Here is a 16,509-nt window from a genome sequence, read left to right on the forward strand (position 1 = left end):
CAACACCCCTCTTACCATGAGACCTAAATTCAAAGTCATTCTGAATTCTCTGCAACCATTTGCATTAACATCATTAATCCAATGATCCTAACAGGCCTGGCTGCCACAGACATGGGGTTCTTGAGAGAGTACCCAGAAATCTAATCCACTGTCAGGCATGGGTGATGCAGGGGCAGGTTTTCTATACCAATTCGTGTCTCTTCATGTTACTTTATGCAGATGTTCTTTCTTATTGTTTTCCTAGGTCTTCACATAATTACCCTGTGGTTCTTGATATTTTTATTAACCCATGGCTGCTTCTTACGAACATAAAAGGGCCATGTCCACACAGATTCTGTTTTCCCCTTCCAGGGCATGCCCACCTTTCCAGAATGAGCATCATTGGGTTTTGAACACCAAGGCAACAAAGCCGAGGTCAGGGCTCAAGGGCTGTGCCAGCCAGTTGTCTTCCCTCTGCTCCATATGTGCAAACTGAACTCCCAAACCTGGCCTGTGTGCTCCTAAATGGATGCTTTATGTCAGAAGGTATCCTGGATAAGGTAGAAATGGATAGAGTAATTTAACTACCTCTAATGAGAGCGGGGGGGAGGGGGGAGGAGGATTCATACTGCACTTTGTTGTTGTGAATGCATACGATTATTTATTTATGACTTAGAATGGGAAAGCACATTCATTAGAGGACTGTCTGTGTATCTTTCTATAGATCAACGTGTCTATTCCTTTAAGAAGCTTATTTGAATACCTGCTCTATGTCAAGTGCTATGCGAGGTACTTGGGTTCTGTAATATATAAGACACAGCATGAGCCTTCCTGAAATCATTATAGAGTAAAAAGACAAGGTGAGGGTAGAAGAGGGAGGGAGAGAGAGGGATGGCTCTTCCTGAGAGGATCAGAACAGACTTTTGGAGGAAGAGAGTCAAAGCTGGAATTTAGACATGTATGTGGGTTTGTTTGCCAGGCAAAATGGAGATCGGAAGGCAGATGGGAGCTACCTGAGCCAAGGTGTGGAGACGTGAAGGGCAGGGTACATTTAAAGAACAGCGAGCAGCTTGCTATCACCGGATTACACATTCTGCAAGAGTTCATATCAGGAAACGACAAATGACGATTCTGGGCGTGTGAGAACCCTCACATGAAATGCTTACGTTTCATTTATTCAAGAAATGTTTGTTGAGCTCATACTAAACAGAAGGATTTAGAACAGGAGCTAGGAGCTTAGGGTAAGGGAGGAGATAAGACATAAATCTGCAAACCACCTTATAAAGTAAGACACTTTCCACGAGGGAGGCAACATCAGAGAGGTATTTCATTCGTGTGCCTCAATAACGATGGATTGAATTACTAAATGAATACTCACTACATTAAGAAATAAGACATGTTTGGCAAGGAGCTGGCAATCTAGTAGAATAAATAGAACATCATATCACAGTTTATTCAATAAGCAATGTAATAGCATTTATTGACAGCTTACTAAGTAAGTTCCAGACACCGATCTAAGTGCTTTATGTTGATTAACTTCAATCATCCTCACCCAATAGGTAAATATCATTATTGTCTACATTTCACAAATGGCAACATCAGGCCCAGAGAGGTTATTAACTCCCTCAATCACAGCTAAGATTAAAATCCAGACAATTTGTCTCTACATTCTTAACCATCACTCCAGAGAACTATGGAAGCAGGGGAGAGAAACACAAGCCAGCCTAGACATGGCTGGGGAAGACTCGTCTTTTATTCCACGAGTAGTTATAGGATTATAGTTATAGCTTATAGAATCTTAGGAAACTACCAAACTTCTGATACTCACCAGATTATGAAACATCTAGAGTTCAAGTTCAAGGGTAAACCTTTTCCCCAAAATCCAACTAGGTTACATTTCTCACTCACATGATTAAAATTTTTCCATGCCCCATCCAATCCAGGTTCATCTATCCCCTCAAACACCAACTCTAATCATATGCTTCTAGGATCTTTATCAAGAGAAGTATAAATTTAATGGGGATACTGCTAATATTTCTTTTCAGGGATCCCCTTACAGGCTCCCAGCATTTTATGTTATCTAATGGCTTTGGAATGGCACTGTGAAAATTCCTGGCTGGATGTGCAAACTGTTCATTTATTATGTATCAGTCTAATTATCTTACATCCAATGAAATTAGAATATATTTCTCATTCAAATCGCTGTAACTTTTCCATCTCCTAATTCAGCCCCCTCTATCCTCATAACCACTATAGGCATTGGGTTGGCAAATAGCAAGAAGGGGAGAATTGTAAGAAGTTAATGATTTTTGAATCATCTCTAATGATCTTATTATGAAACCTCATCATATATAGATGGTAAAAGAGTCACAAGAGGTCCAAATGCCAAAAGATGACCTTGTTCTTAGAGAAGGAAGTCCAGGATGGAGAGATCTGTGTAAGTCAGGATAGCATTTGCCTGCAGGTAACAGAATCCAACTAGAATGGCCTAGACAAATAAAGAGTGTTTCTCCTGTAATATGACCAGAGCCCGGGCCAGGTGTCAGCAACCTGCCAGGCTCCTTCTGTTTTTCTGTTCTGCTGTTATCTTTGCAAGACCACTGGTATGCTTTCAGATATCAAGCCATATTCCAGACCACAAGAAGAGAAAAGATCAGGGATGCCTGGGTGGCTTCGTTGGTTGAGCGTCTGACTTTGACTTGGGTCATGATTTCACAGTTCATGAGTTCAAGCCTCACCTCAAGCCCCATGTCAGGCTCTGTGCTGATAGCTCAGATTCTGTGTCTCCCTCTCTCTGTACCTCCCCTGTTTGCTCTCTGATTCTCTCTTTCAAAAATAAATAAACATACCATATATATAAATATTATATATATTTTTTATATATATTATGACTATATATATATATATATATATATATGACAGAAGCTATCAAGTCTGTCCCCTTTGAGAAAGTTTTTCCAGAAGCCGCATCCTGCAACTCCTGCTTAAACCTCATTGCCATATTTGAGTCACATGGCCTCAGAGCAAGTCAGCATGTTAATTCTGCACCTGCTGCCAAGCAAAGCAGGGTTTTTGTAGCAAGAAAAATGGAGAGCACACACATTGGGTTAGCGCCTAGCAGTGCCTGCACCATTATCTTAAAATTTTCCAATGAAGATAATAGAGAGGGAGAAGACCAGAGAAAGATCAAGTCAAAACAGATTTTAAAACTCAAGGGCACACAGCTAATTAAACACCAGCCTAATGTGAAGTATTTTCCCTTTTAAGTTACTTAACAGATAATCCCTGGCCCTAAATCTCACAAGATGACTAGGAGTCGGGCTTGGGGAGGGCAGGAAGAGGGCAAACACCGCCAGTGTGGGCCGCTCTGTGTGGAAATTACAATCCATTCCCTGTTTCCAGAAAACAAATTGCAGAGTAAGGAATATCAAGAAGGTAAATGGGCCAGGTCATGAGAGGCTCATGTGTGTGCTTAAAAACATGTCTTTCTGGTACAAGACAAAGAGCCACTGAAGTGTCTGAAGCCAAGAAGGACTCGGTCACGCATACATTTTAGATAACTTGGATTCCAAGGGGGTGCTGGTGGCCACATCCATGGATCCTACTCACCTGGGAGGCAGTGTGCATCTTTTGCACATGATTTACACTTCTGCCTTTGAGGGCTTTCTCCTGGTATCCTTCTGAGTCAGAACATTTCAGTCAGGTATGTTTGCATTGACATTTCCAGGTGAGCTCTCCCGTTTGCGGGTCAATCAAAATCGTGAATGGTCAATAAGCCTCCCAAAGGTGTTGAGTACATGCGGGTGAGTGAGTGTGTGTGTGTGTGTGTGTGTGTGTGTAAGAGAGAGAGAGAGAGAGATCACAGCCCTCCTGTGCTTGGAACGTGTAGTGGCCTCCAAGTCCTTCTGAGAAAGCAGCCATTAACCAGGCGGCTAGCAGTCACTTCCAGATGCCCAAAGGAGGCCTAAGGGAGGACCCTCTCTGTGTGCCAGCTCTAAGCTCTCCTTTCATCTCTCAAGCACAGGTTCTATGAGCATAGGCAGGGTTTTGCGGTGCTCAACTTCTCTGGACTTGATGTGTTCCCATGGGAACATTCCGGTGTCAGATGTAGCTGCAGATTACCTGTTCCACCCCCTTCTGCTACTGAATTCAGGTCCCATTTGCTCCTTCTCCTTTCACTGCAGACATGTCATGGGGACAGCTACTGTGACGAATAGGGAAGGGGATTTTCAAAATATTTCATAACTAATAGAACGTGTGCAGTAACCAGTCAGAATGCATGTGTCACCAATCAGGACAGGTATCAGCCATGAATTACTGGAACCAGCTGAGTACCAGTCTTGGTATTAGGCGTTAACTTACAGAGATGTATAAGGTATGGGTCTTCTCGCAAAATCTCCTCTTGTCAAATAATTTACCCCAGGTCTAGGACCTAGAATAGGTTCACCAGTGACAGTCACCATCGGGGAGCAGAATGCTCTCTCTGTGCTGGGGGGCATCTTCCCATCATTGTTGTATTGGTGACCCCACCTCCCTCCTGGCCTTCAGACTGGCACTGATTTTCCATCCAGGGTGGTGGCATGTGGAGGCAGAGGTCTTGGTGACAACAGATTACTGTTGGAGCAGATTAGAGAGGGGCAGGTTTAGGGCTAAATTGTCTGCATCTTCAACTTGGTTGTGAAAGAAAAGAACAATCGTGCTGTTCTGGGGACATCCTCCATGAGTCTGAAGGTGAACTTTGAAAGCTGAAGATTATCCTTCCTGGTAGTCTTTAAACGGGTTTTGTTTTTAGCGGCGCCCTCTTTACAAAAGCATTCTTATTTGGAAATCCAATCCAGGTGGAATTGCAATGCTGGAAGCTGGGGAAAGTCCCACAGGCTCACCTTCAAGGCATCCCCAGAAGCCCTGGACCCCTGACAACACCAGGCTCGTTCCTCATTCACAAAAGGGGGAAAGCGAGACTCGGAAGTGATCTAGGCCTGGTGTCGGACGGCTTGAGTCAGACAAATGGCACCTAGGCTTTTAACTGCTAACCATACCCTTCCTCCCCCTCCGTCCCCTTTCCCCCCTTCCCCCTCCAGCCAGCTTGCTTCGGCCACTCAGCATGGGCAGCGGCAGGTTCTGTGTGTGGAACCAGAAAGCCACTAGTGAACAAATCATAGCTGACATTTGTTTGCTCCTCACTCTTTAGGGATCCCTTTCACCTCTTCGGTCTTATACGACACAACGATCTGAAGGGGCAGACCTATGCTGGCCGACCATGCCTCTTCCCCTTGAGTAACCTCCCACTCACCCGTTCAAACTTCCCAATCAAAACACGCCCAGCGACCTGCATAACAGGACTCCGACCCTTCCCCAGCCAATTGGCTGAGGCCACAGCCATTACCTCACCAACTGCCCCTAGACCCCAATAAAACCTTTGTGCTTTTGAAACTCGCTCTCTCTCCCTGGTATCTCACCGCTGCATCAGTGCAGGTAGGGGATTGAGCTCGAGCTAGCTCGAATAAAGGCTCTTTTGCTTTTGCATCGGACTCAGCTCCCTGGTGGTCTTTGGGAATCACGAATTCTGGGCATAACAAATCCACATGAACATGTACTGTCTCGTAGGACATAATAACCCAAATGAAACAATCAAGTGGGGTTAAGCAATCTACTCAAGGACAGATCCCTAGAAATTAGAACTCGTTCTAAACACAGCAGACGCTTAGCACAAGTTAGTACACTTTGAGAGCAAATGCTCTGCATGGATTAACACCCAGAGCGGTGTTTCCCAAAGGCTGGTGGCCCCAGAGCAGAGCTTCCATATTAACCTGAGAAACTGTCAGAAATGCAGATTCCGGGGCCCATGCCAGACCTTTTAAATTAGAAACTTCAGGGGTGGAGCCCCAAACACAGCAACCTATTTTTTTTAACAAGACCTCCAGTTGATTCTGATGCCAGCTAAAAAGTTTGGGAACCTCCACACTAAGGAACACAGTCATATTTCGATCTCCCACGCAGCCCTTACTGGGGGGCCCTCTGAAGAGCAAGTGGGAGATGTCCCTTCCCCTGGGACCTCAGACCTCAGCGGTAACTGGCCCTGCCTGCATTTATGTCAGGAAGGAGCCCAGGAAAGTCTGCACCATTCATGGTGCTTCTAAATCATACTAATTGTTCTCTCTTGTGTGCCTACCATCACGGGAAATACCACATAGTATAAGATATGCAACATCTTCCACGGTACCCCCACCGCATCTCCTTTTCAAGGAGTTTCGAACAGAGTCTCCAAGTCCCAAAATCATGGTACGTGCCGTGCTTCTCAAGCTTTGATGTGCAAATGTGTCATTTAAAGATATTGTTGAAATAGAGATTCTGTTTCAGCAAAACTCAGTATTTGATACAGATAATAAGATTGTGGATTCAATAAAGACTTTCAAGCTTCTCCTGAACACTTGTGTCTCTTCCCCAAGGCCCTAAAATTATCCCCGAAGTTAGAAAAGCAGAGAGAAATTTGCTAAGACCAGAGACCCCAATTATTGCCGTTCAAATTGGACATAATAATTTACCACTGGGCATTCGAGGGCTAAGAGTTGCAAAGCTGATTCGTCCCTACCGAGATTCCACCATCTCCCCTTTAAAAAGATCAATAAGGTGGTCAGAATGAGTGAGATAATCAGCTAGACAGTTGCCTTTCAGGGTTCCAGTAGGAAAAGTCCTCCAAGCGCATCCTTTGTAGTAAATGCTGCTTGGGTAATTGCTTCTATTTGATTGAAGTATTCTGCAGAGTCTCCTGATGAATTTAATAGAAAGGAGACAGACCCACAAGACATTCATTTTGTAGACTGAGTCATCAGAGCATTTCGTCTAAACCTAAGAGACAGTTCCCAGCTTTTTCTGAGTAGCATTGCAAGTTGATGCAAATGACATAAAAATCGAGAGGCCAGAATCTAATCCCCACTTCCTGATAATCCCCAAAATGACTTTCTTCTCAATTTAAAGAAACTCCCAAGGATTATTTGGATGGTGGTCAAGGACAATAGGGCTCCTATTTCAGGAGTCCTCCTAACCACACATGGGGATTATCAGGTCCATGCAATCTCCATGTATCAAGTCTGGCCAGGCTACTGAAGTTGCAGGTGCTGGCCTGGTGTATGGTAGAATGCTATAAACAGGACTTTCTGACTTCAAGAAATTACTGGACATCTTTAATGCAGTTCATAAGTTTCTCCTCAAGTGATGGGGGAAGAACACTAAACAATACTACAAGAGTAAAGAAGCAGGGCAATGTCACCTTAAGATAGCCAGAGGACACCGACCTTTAAGTTGTGACATTGCTTTATTTGCTCATCTGCATAAATATAAATATTCATTCTGTGATTCTCAAGAAGAGAATCAAAGCAGGATAAATTCTGTTGAGCTCATTTGAAAGGGCAGGTTTAGTAAACTGCTGTACTGATCTGTCACCAGTTACTTGAATTACTAATATATGTTCTTTCATTTCACCCGGCAGAATCCAAAAAGCCAAGATGGTGTTTCTCCCAGAGAGGCACGGAGAGTGTTGCACATAGTCATTTTTGTTTCCATTAAGCCTCTGGTAGCTAAGAAAGTAAAAGATGGCCAAAGAGCCCCCTCATCCCACTTTATCTTTGCGTGATAGCAGATGGCACATGGAGTTTAACTGATATCATCGCATCCGTGACAGTGGCCACAGAAGGTGCCAAATGATGCCATTTTGTGCAGCGAAACATGCTAATTGCCAGTGGCTAATGAGCCCTGCAAAAACAAACAAACAAACAAGGAATCCTAATATTGTGATGCTTTACAACCCCCAGATTTACAACTTGATACAGCTTAGGAAACAGCCCGCTCGTTGAAGTAAACTTGCACAAGCGTATGCCCCAGCTTGCAATCAGCGCCATGCACATTGGGAACGCTGAAAAATTAATGAGCTATTACAGAAACACATTCCACACGTACACATCTACTTCTGGGAAAGCCAGCTGGATTAATCCTAATAGGTTTTTAAAATTCATTCTTGATTCCATCAATTATTGAAGAGTTATAAGTCAAGATCAATGATCCCTGGTTCTTTACTACCTCAGACAAGGACTGGCCATAATCCAGCCTTTCCTTCAGGCCTGCTTCATTGACATATCGACACGCCTACAGCCAGCAGAGCGGTAGGCCTTATGGGTAGTGGCTGTGCCTCGTTCTAATAAAAAAATCTACCCACGTGGCCTCCAATCAGTTTGTCATCCGTGGACACACACACACACTGATATTTTTTTTATAAGTCCTACAGCGAAATCAAAAGCCCTCTGAGGTTCCAATCTATGCTGTTCTGACTACTGCTCTGTGACCTTGGCCAAATGAATTACCCTCTCTCAGCTTCAGGTCTTTCCCTGTAAGGAAGGGATGGTAATAGTGCCTGTCTCATAAGGTGGTCATGATGAGTAAATCAGATAATGTTTGTAGGAGCTTACCACAGAGCTGGGCATGTGGTAGACACTCAGTCAGTACTGGCCACATTATTGGCAGTATTATTTTAATTGGAATTTGTGAAACTACTTATTCTCCTAACTGAATATATGAATGACTTTCACATAATTTTTTCAAGCATAAGAAATCTGTATGAGTGTCTTCGTCAGCTTGGACTGCTATAACAAAATACCACAGACTGGCTGGCCGAAACAGCAAACACTTATTTCTCACATTCTGAAGGCTAGGAAGTCCAAGATCAAGGTGCCAGCATGGTTGGGTTATGGTGAGGGCTCTCTTCCTGGCTTGTAGGTGGCCACCTTCTCCCTGCAGCCTCACATGGCTGAGAGAGAGCACACTGGTATCTCTTCCTCTTTTTATAAGCGCCCAGGTCCCATCACAGGGGCCCCAACCTCATGACCTCATCTAAACCTAATTACCTCCCAAAGGCCCCGTCTCCAAATGTACCAATGCATTTGGCAGTTAGGGCTTTGACATACAAGTTTGGGAAAGACACATTCAGTTCATAGGGACACAGTCTAAACATCACAAGCTTCAAATCATAAACTACTGGTTCAATTCTGACACTGTTTGCACCAGGGTTGTTGCTCATCGTTCATTCTCATTTAACCCTTCTTTAGGGACATGATTGGGCTGTTTTCCTGGCATATCTGAGACTGCCTGCGGTGCAGCCTTTCCTGGGCTCCTTCCTCATAAAAATGGAGGCAGGGCCCATTACTAGTCGGGTGTGAGGTGCCAGGAGAAGGGGAATCTCCCACCAGCTCTTCTCCAGAACAGGGAAGTTCTAAGACCTGCCAGGGAGATAGAACGTGCTATCAGACGAGAGAGACTTACCTAAGGAAGGGATGCTCCTACAAGTCTACTCCCAGAAGATGTCCAATCTATTTTTAAATCTGACAGGTCTAGTTTTCCCCCTAAAGGAGCAACATGTTCCACATGTGCTGGGTGACTGTATGTGCCAAGCACTGGGCTAGATATCTAAGACACCAAGATGCCCTCTCCTAACTCACAATTAAGAAGGTTGGACTGACATGAAAATGAGAAAAAAAAGAACGTGCTAAATGGCTTGCACAATGTTGGAGGTGAGTAGGCAGTGGTGGAGATCCACAAAAAGAATAATTAGGGGAATGACAAAACGTTCAGCAAATGTTCTCAGTAGTGAAGGGAAATTCATTTCTTGAAGCCTCATTTTCAAAAGGATGCAATATTTTCTCCTCTTCAAATTGACTTGTCTACTCGCTCCTTCATCTTTGGAGCCTTATTTATCAAGTAATTCATATCTCCATAAATGATAATCCACAAGAATATAACAAACGCACTGCTATGTTGTAACGGATTCCCCCAATCTATTACAGATTTTTCCTTTCTTGCCATCCTTCCTTCTCTCCTTCATTTCTTCCCAACGATCAACAGCAATATTAGTGGGGTGCTTGGGTGGCTCAGTCGGTTAAGCATCTGACTCTTGGTTTCAGCTCAAGTCATGATCTCATAGTTTGTGAGACCCAGCCCCTCATCGGCCTCCACACTGATGGCAAAGAGCCTTCTTGGGATTCTTTCTCTGCCCCTTCTCTCTCCCTCTCTCTCTCTCTCTCTCTGTCTCTCTCTCTCTCAAAAATAAATATATAAACTTCAAAAAAACAATATTAGCAATAAAAGCAAACACATATATCATGTTTCCAGCTACCAGGCACTGATTCTGTTATACGTGTTCCTGTTTATATATGTCACAGTTTACACATGTTGATTCATTAATTCTCACAACAATCCAACAAGGTAGGTCACATGACTATCCCCTTTTGCAAATGGGTAAGTCAAGGTTTGGAGAGGCTCAATAGCTTGCTTGAGTCACACCGCTCTTAAATGGTAGGATGGGGTCTTGTCCCCTCCCCAGCAGTCCCAGACAATCTGGCTCTGAGTCTGTTTCGGTCCTGACATTGCCCTGCTTCTCCAAATGTGGGGCTTCACGACCAGACCTGAACAGTCTTCATTCGTTTCTCTTATCAGAGCTCTCAAAAACCTTGCCTGTTCCTACCGATTTAATGTCATTTTTGTAAACCACTCCAAAATGTATATATCCACATATGTCCATTTTACTCTAGCTCCGAGATACCAGTGGCTACTGCAAACTTCCATTCCATCCACCTTTTAATTATTAAGTTTGAGACCCCAAAATTAACCTTGGCTTATTCCTTTTCTTTACCCTCTATATCCTTTCAAATATGCTTCAAATGCTTCTCATTGCCTCTCCTAGCCAATACCACCAAAGCAGAAGCAACAAGGTTTCCAACAATGGGTCTGTTACCCTAAAGAGCTAATATGACCTCTCAAATGACTGTCCCCTCCCTCCTCACTGGTATGTCCACCAAGCATTTTGGTCAAGAGGTTGGTCAGACCCATGGAAAGTAACAGTGAGTGCCCCTGAAGATAGAGGGCTGGTGCCCACTTTCCCATAGCTCCAACACTGCTTCTATTGTCTCAGTTTCTTTATTTTCCCACTGCCTGCTGATTTTTTAATTTCCACAACATGCAGTCACTATGGTTTCAGACAGCAACAAAAGGCATATGTCCTAAATCCTGTAGGAGGTCTCCAGCTGGCTGCAAGATTCCTTTGCTACTGTGGAAGCTAATGAGCCTCTAATAGATTTCTTTCTCCAGTGCCATAACCCTACCAGAAAAACCAGCCACAGCCCGTGAGCACATTCTAGAACTATTACAGTTCTCCTTTCACATATATACAGGGAGCCGTCTGCCCACAACAGCAGATAACTCATGCCTTCTCTTGCTCCTTAACGTAAAGTTGAGTAACTTCACCAAACTGCTTAGATCCACCATTATGCACCATACATCATGCACCCTGAGGCAACAGAACAAGTTAAAAAATTATCTGTGATAAACATTCATTTGAAATGCAGCCAAGTAGACTTCAGAAAGCCCTCCACATTGTTATGAGCGTTTCTTCCCGGTTTCGTTGGTAAAATGAACTGTTTAAGTGGATAATTCATGATGTTGCAACAGACTACTGAAAGAGTCAAATAAAAATATAAAAAGATCACAACATATTAAGTTTAAAAACCAAGTTGCAAAAGGTTGGGTAAATATGACACCACTAAATATGAATCATAAATACCATCAGAAAAAGGTTTTCAGGAGTTATCTAGACATAGGGATTATGGGTTACTTTGATTTTGTGTGTCTCTCAAATTTTCTGTCATAACCATGATTATCTTTGTAATCAGATTTTTTAAACTAATATTTTTAAAAAATTGTACAATAGCAACAATGACAACAAAAAATGTGGGTGGTTCCATTCTAAGGAAACTAGAGTTTCTAGAATATTCTGATATTCTTTAGCACAGAATTATCATGTTGGACAGTCCTTTAACACTGGGCTTTATTTAGTCATCTGCTAAATGATGAGTTGAAATAAGACATCAGAGGCACCTTCTGTTAAAGTTCTATGATCCAGTATTTGGAGAAGTTAGGATTGAGAAGGACGTTCTGTCTCCCACAAGGCAAGAGAGAAACTAAAGTTTATCTGTCTGCTGAGTCTGCTATATATGATTGTCCTGAGTCTTGGATTTTTTTCCTTTTTATAAGTAAAACAAGATACTTAGACTAGACATCCTCAGCGGTCAATGTCCCCTGGATCTAAAATTCTGTGGTTCTATGGGTCAGACTATGACTCAGAAATGGCTTTTTTTTTTTAATTTTTTTATGTTTATTTATTTTTTGAGAGAGAGAGAGAGAGAGAGGCAGAGAGAGAGGGAAAGAGAAATCCCAAGAAGGCTCCATGCTGTCAGCACAGAGCCCAATGCAGGACTCAAACTCACTAACTGTGAGATCATGACCTGAGCCCCAGAAATGGCTTTTCAAGTGTTAGTGGCTTACAGACAAAATGTGCAATCTTTTCTCATGCATATTAGAGAATGGAAGATGCTGAGGCTACTAAAGTTGTGTCCTTAAAGAATTTGTGTTTGAAAATCCTATTTCTAATGTTCTTTAAGCAGGGCAAAGACAAATACAGGCACATACCTGACCTGGAGAACTGCCTGTCCTCAGTGAAAATTACAGACTTCAGGGACTGTGAGTTCCACTGCCATAACGTAACTCAACTTGTTTGCTGCAAGGCTGGGTTTTTTTTTTTTTTTCTTGTAGTCATTATTTTAAGTTGTCAGATTATTCCCTTGTTCATAATACCAGCAGAAAGCAGGAGACAAGCTGAGGCTGAGCAGAACATGGTCTGCTCTCTCTAATGCACACTGAAATCTGGGAGAAGCTATTTTATCTTAACAAAGGTAATGGCTATAACAGCACTTTGTAGACCAGAAATCCCTGTACAAATGTGGAAAGTTATTATTATTCACATCTCTGGGCCTTTTTTAAAAATGTTTATTTAGTTTTTGACACAGAGAGAGAGAGAGAGAGAGAGAGAGACAGAGCATGAGTGGGGGAGGGGCAGAGAGAGAGGGAGACACAGAATCTGAAACAGGCTCCAGGCTCTGACTGTCAGCACAGAGCCCAACACGGGGCTTGAACTCACGGACAGCGAGATCATGACCTGAGCCGAAGTCGGACGCTCAACTGACTGAGCCACCCAGGGGCCCCTCTAAGCCTTTTTTGATAAGATAACTTTTTTCTTAAACTCAAGTTGGTTAACATACAATGTAGACTTGGCTTCAGGAGTAGAATCCAGTGACTCCTCTCTTATGTATGACACGCAGTGCTTATCCTGGAAAGTACCTTCCTTAATGACAGTCACCCATTTAGCTCATTCCCAACCATCCCCCTCCAGCAACCCTGTTTGTTCTCTGTATTTAAGAGTCTTTTATGGTTTGCCTTCTTCTCTGTTTTTACCTTAGTTTTCCTTCCCTTCCCCTAGTTCATCTGTTGAGTTTCTCAAATTCCACATATGAGTGAAATCATATGATATCTTTCTGTCTCTGACTGACTTATTTCATTTACCATAATACCTTCTAGTTTCATCCATGTTGTTGTAAATGGCAAGATTTCCATTTACATATAAATGGAAATATAAATTTTACATAAATATAAAATATTCCATTTTATGTATCTCTTTACCCATTCATCAGTCAATGGACATTTGGGCTCTTTCCACCTTTTGGCTATTGTCGATAGCACTGCTATAAACATTGGGGTGCATGTACCCCTTCAAATCAGCATTTTTGTCTCCTTTGGATAAATACCTAGTAGTACAATTGCTGGGTCATGGGGTAGTTCATTTTTAATTTTTTGAGGAACCGCCATACTGTTTTCCAGAGAGGCTGCACCAATTTACATTCCCACCAACAGTGTAAGAGGGTTCCCCTTCCTCCGCATCCTTTCCAACATCTGTTGCTTCCTGAGTTATTAATGTTAGCCATTCTGACAGGTTTGAAGTGGTGTCTCATTGTGGTTTTGATTTGTATTTCCCTGATGATGGGTGATGTTGAATATCTTTTCATGTGTCTGTTGGCCATCTGAATGTCTTCTTTGAAAAAGTGTCTAAGGGATGCCTGGGTGGCTCAGTTGGTTGAGCGTCTGACTTCGGCTCAGGTCATGATCTCACCGTCCATGAGTTCAAGCCCCGCGTTGGGCTCCGTGCAGACAGCTTGGAGACTGGAGCCTGCTTCGGATTCTGTGTCTCCCTCTCTCTCTGCCCCTCCCCTGCTCATGCTCTGTCTCTCTCACTCTCAAAAATGAATAAATGTTAAAAAAATTTTTTTTAATTAAAAAAAAAGAAAAGAAAAAGTGTCTATTCATGTCTTTTGCCCATTTCTTCACTAGACTGCTTGTTTTTTCGGTGTTGATAAGACAAATTCTCAAGGTCTCTTTAAACGTTAAAACTCTTATTTCATGATGCTTCAGTAGTTAATTTCAACAAGCATTGCCAGTGGAACCTGGATCAGACTTCCCAATTCTGAGGTTGGGGTTCTTTGAGGGTTTGGGGCAATAAACTGGAGAGGGCTCATTAAATTCTGAAGCATAATTCAAAACAACATCAATTTAGATTTCTTCTCATTATGGATACTATGCTTCCCATGCTTTGCAACAGGAGGAATTGGCACCCCAAAGTCCCTCAGAGAGAGGAAACTTCTTTCTAACTGATATGTAAGTTCTACAGTCTGAGTAGCTTGCAGAACCACTAGCAAGAGGGATGCCTGGGGCCTGCAGTGGGAAACATGGTTTTGGAAATCACCTGTTCCTGCTGCTTTGCAAGTCAACTCACCGAGGTGGAAATGTTTTGTTCTCCCTTTTCTCCCATGTCCTGGATAAAACCTGGAATGAAATCATGGAAACATATCAAAAACTTCCTACCAATTAATTAGACTTGAGAAAGCAGCAAGTGGCCATGTTGGAAGTCTTCACGGGTGAATGCATTGATTCCTTGGACCATTTTATCAGTTCCTAAGATGGTAATGCGTCTTTCAGTTTCATAGTAGATAGAAAATATTAATTTGATTCTTTGGGGACTCATTTCTCCCTGCCATGCTAAAAAAAGGAAGTTGAGGGGAAGGTCCCTTCTTTCAGGGAATCTGAAGAAAATTGCATTTATGGTGTATTTTTGTTTATCTGCTGCTTGGTGTCTCTCTGTTCCTTTTTTTTTTTTTTTTAATTTTTTTTTCAACGTTTATTTATTTTTGGGACAGAGAGAGACAGAGCATGAACGGGGGAGGGGCAGAGAGAGAGGGAGACACAGAATCGGAAACAGGCTCCAGGCTCCGGGCCATCAGCCCAGAGCCTGACGCGGGGCTCGAACTCCCGGACCGCGAGATCGTGACCTGGCTGAAGTCGGACGCTTAACCGACTGCGCCACCCAGGCGCCCCTCTCTGTTCCTTTTTTTAAACATGGCCTGTTTGGTTTGTGTGAGATCTTCTGAGTAAACTAGTCCAGCTCCCCATCTGATGTCTGAATCTCTTCTGCCTTCTCACCTCATGTTCACACACTTCTAGAGTGGGGGAGCTCACCGCCATCCTCAAAGTACCTGTCCCACCTTCAGTCAGTTCCCTCTTTTGGAGCTCTTGTTCCCTCTGAACAATGCCAAGCAAATCTTCTTATCAGCCACAGGTCACAGATTTCTGGGGCAACCATTCACACGCGATGCAGTGGGGTCAGATTCCACAGTATATTCGTGGTATCTGTGGGAGAAATGGTGTCCCCGATGTTGTGTGCTGCTGCAGCCGTGATCGAGTGCAGTTATGAGCAGAGAATTCCTTGGCAAAGGATTCCTTTCCAGGGCAAAGGATGGGCAGGGAGTAGCTGCCTTCCAAGATGACAGGGGAGGAAGAGCCACATTGCTGCCAAGGTTGCCTCTGCCCATAAGGCTTTGGCACTCAGGCTACTCTGTTACACAGGAAAAAATGCTGTGCTTGGAGACTTGGGTTCAAGTTCTGGATCTGCCTCTGGCTTTGACCTTAAGAAAGTCTAGTCCACCATTTCCTAAATCCGGGGTTGGCAACATTTTCATAAAGGTCCAGACAGTAAATATGTTAGGCTTTGCAGGTCACGTGGTCTTTATTGCAACTACTCAACTTTTTTGTTGCAGTGCCAAAGAAGCTATAGATAATTTGTAGGAAAGAAAGAAAGAAAGAAAGAAAGAAAGAAAGAAAGAAAGAAAGAAAGAAAGAAAGACTGAGGGAGGGAGGGAGGGAGGGAGGGAAGAAGGAAGGAAGGAAGGAAGGAAGGAAGGAAGGAAGGAAGGAAGGAAGGAAGGAAGGAAAAAGAAAAATAATGTGCATAGCTGTATTACAATAAAACATTATTTGAGTAGCAGGCCTGGTTGATCCCACAGGCTGTCATTTACCAATCCCTCCCCTAAGATATAAAAGAGGGATGACGATACCATCTCTGGCTATCTCATAACATCTAATCATTGCCATGATCAGATTAGTTTTCTTTGGCATCTATCAGGTGCTATATAAATGTCAGTTAAAATGTAAATAATACTGATTGGGTAGGTCACAATGTTATGTACTTTACCGGCAAAATTTAAACCACAAAGACACTCAGAAAATTAAGACTTAGAGATGATATCTGTTAGGGTACAGAAAACT

General features: G+C 43.0%; 1 protein-coding gene across 1 annotated transcript in view; it reads left to right on the forward strand.

The window, feature by feature from the left end:
• Positions 1-16,509, forward strand: part of PLEKHG7 (pleckstrin homology and RhoGEF domain containing G7) — a 128,070-nt gene that overhangs the window by 77,562 nt on the left and 33,999 nt on the right. The window contains 5 exon segments of the mRNA XM_032593795.1: positions 3,999-4,064; positions 4,066-4,132; positions 7,469-7,515; positions 12,465-12,555; positions 14,721-14,858. Coding sequence (XP_032449686.1) covers positions 3,999-4,064; positions 4,066-4,132; positions 7,469-7,515; positions 12,465-12,555; positions 14,721-14,858 — 409 coding nt within the window.

The sequence above is a fragment of the Lynx canadensis genome, chromosome B4 (assembly GCF_007474595.2).
Source record: "Lynx canadensis isolate LIC74 chromosome B4, mLynCan4.pri.v2, whole genome shotgun sequence".
Taxonomy (NCBI): domain Eukaryota; kingdom Metazoa; phylum Chordata; class Mammalia; order Carnivora; family Felidae; genus Lynx; species Lynx canadensis.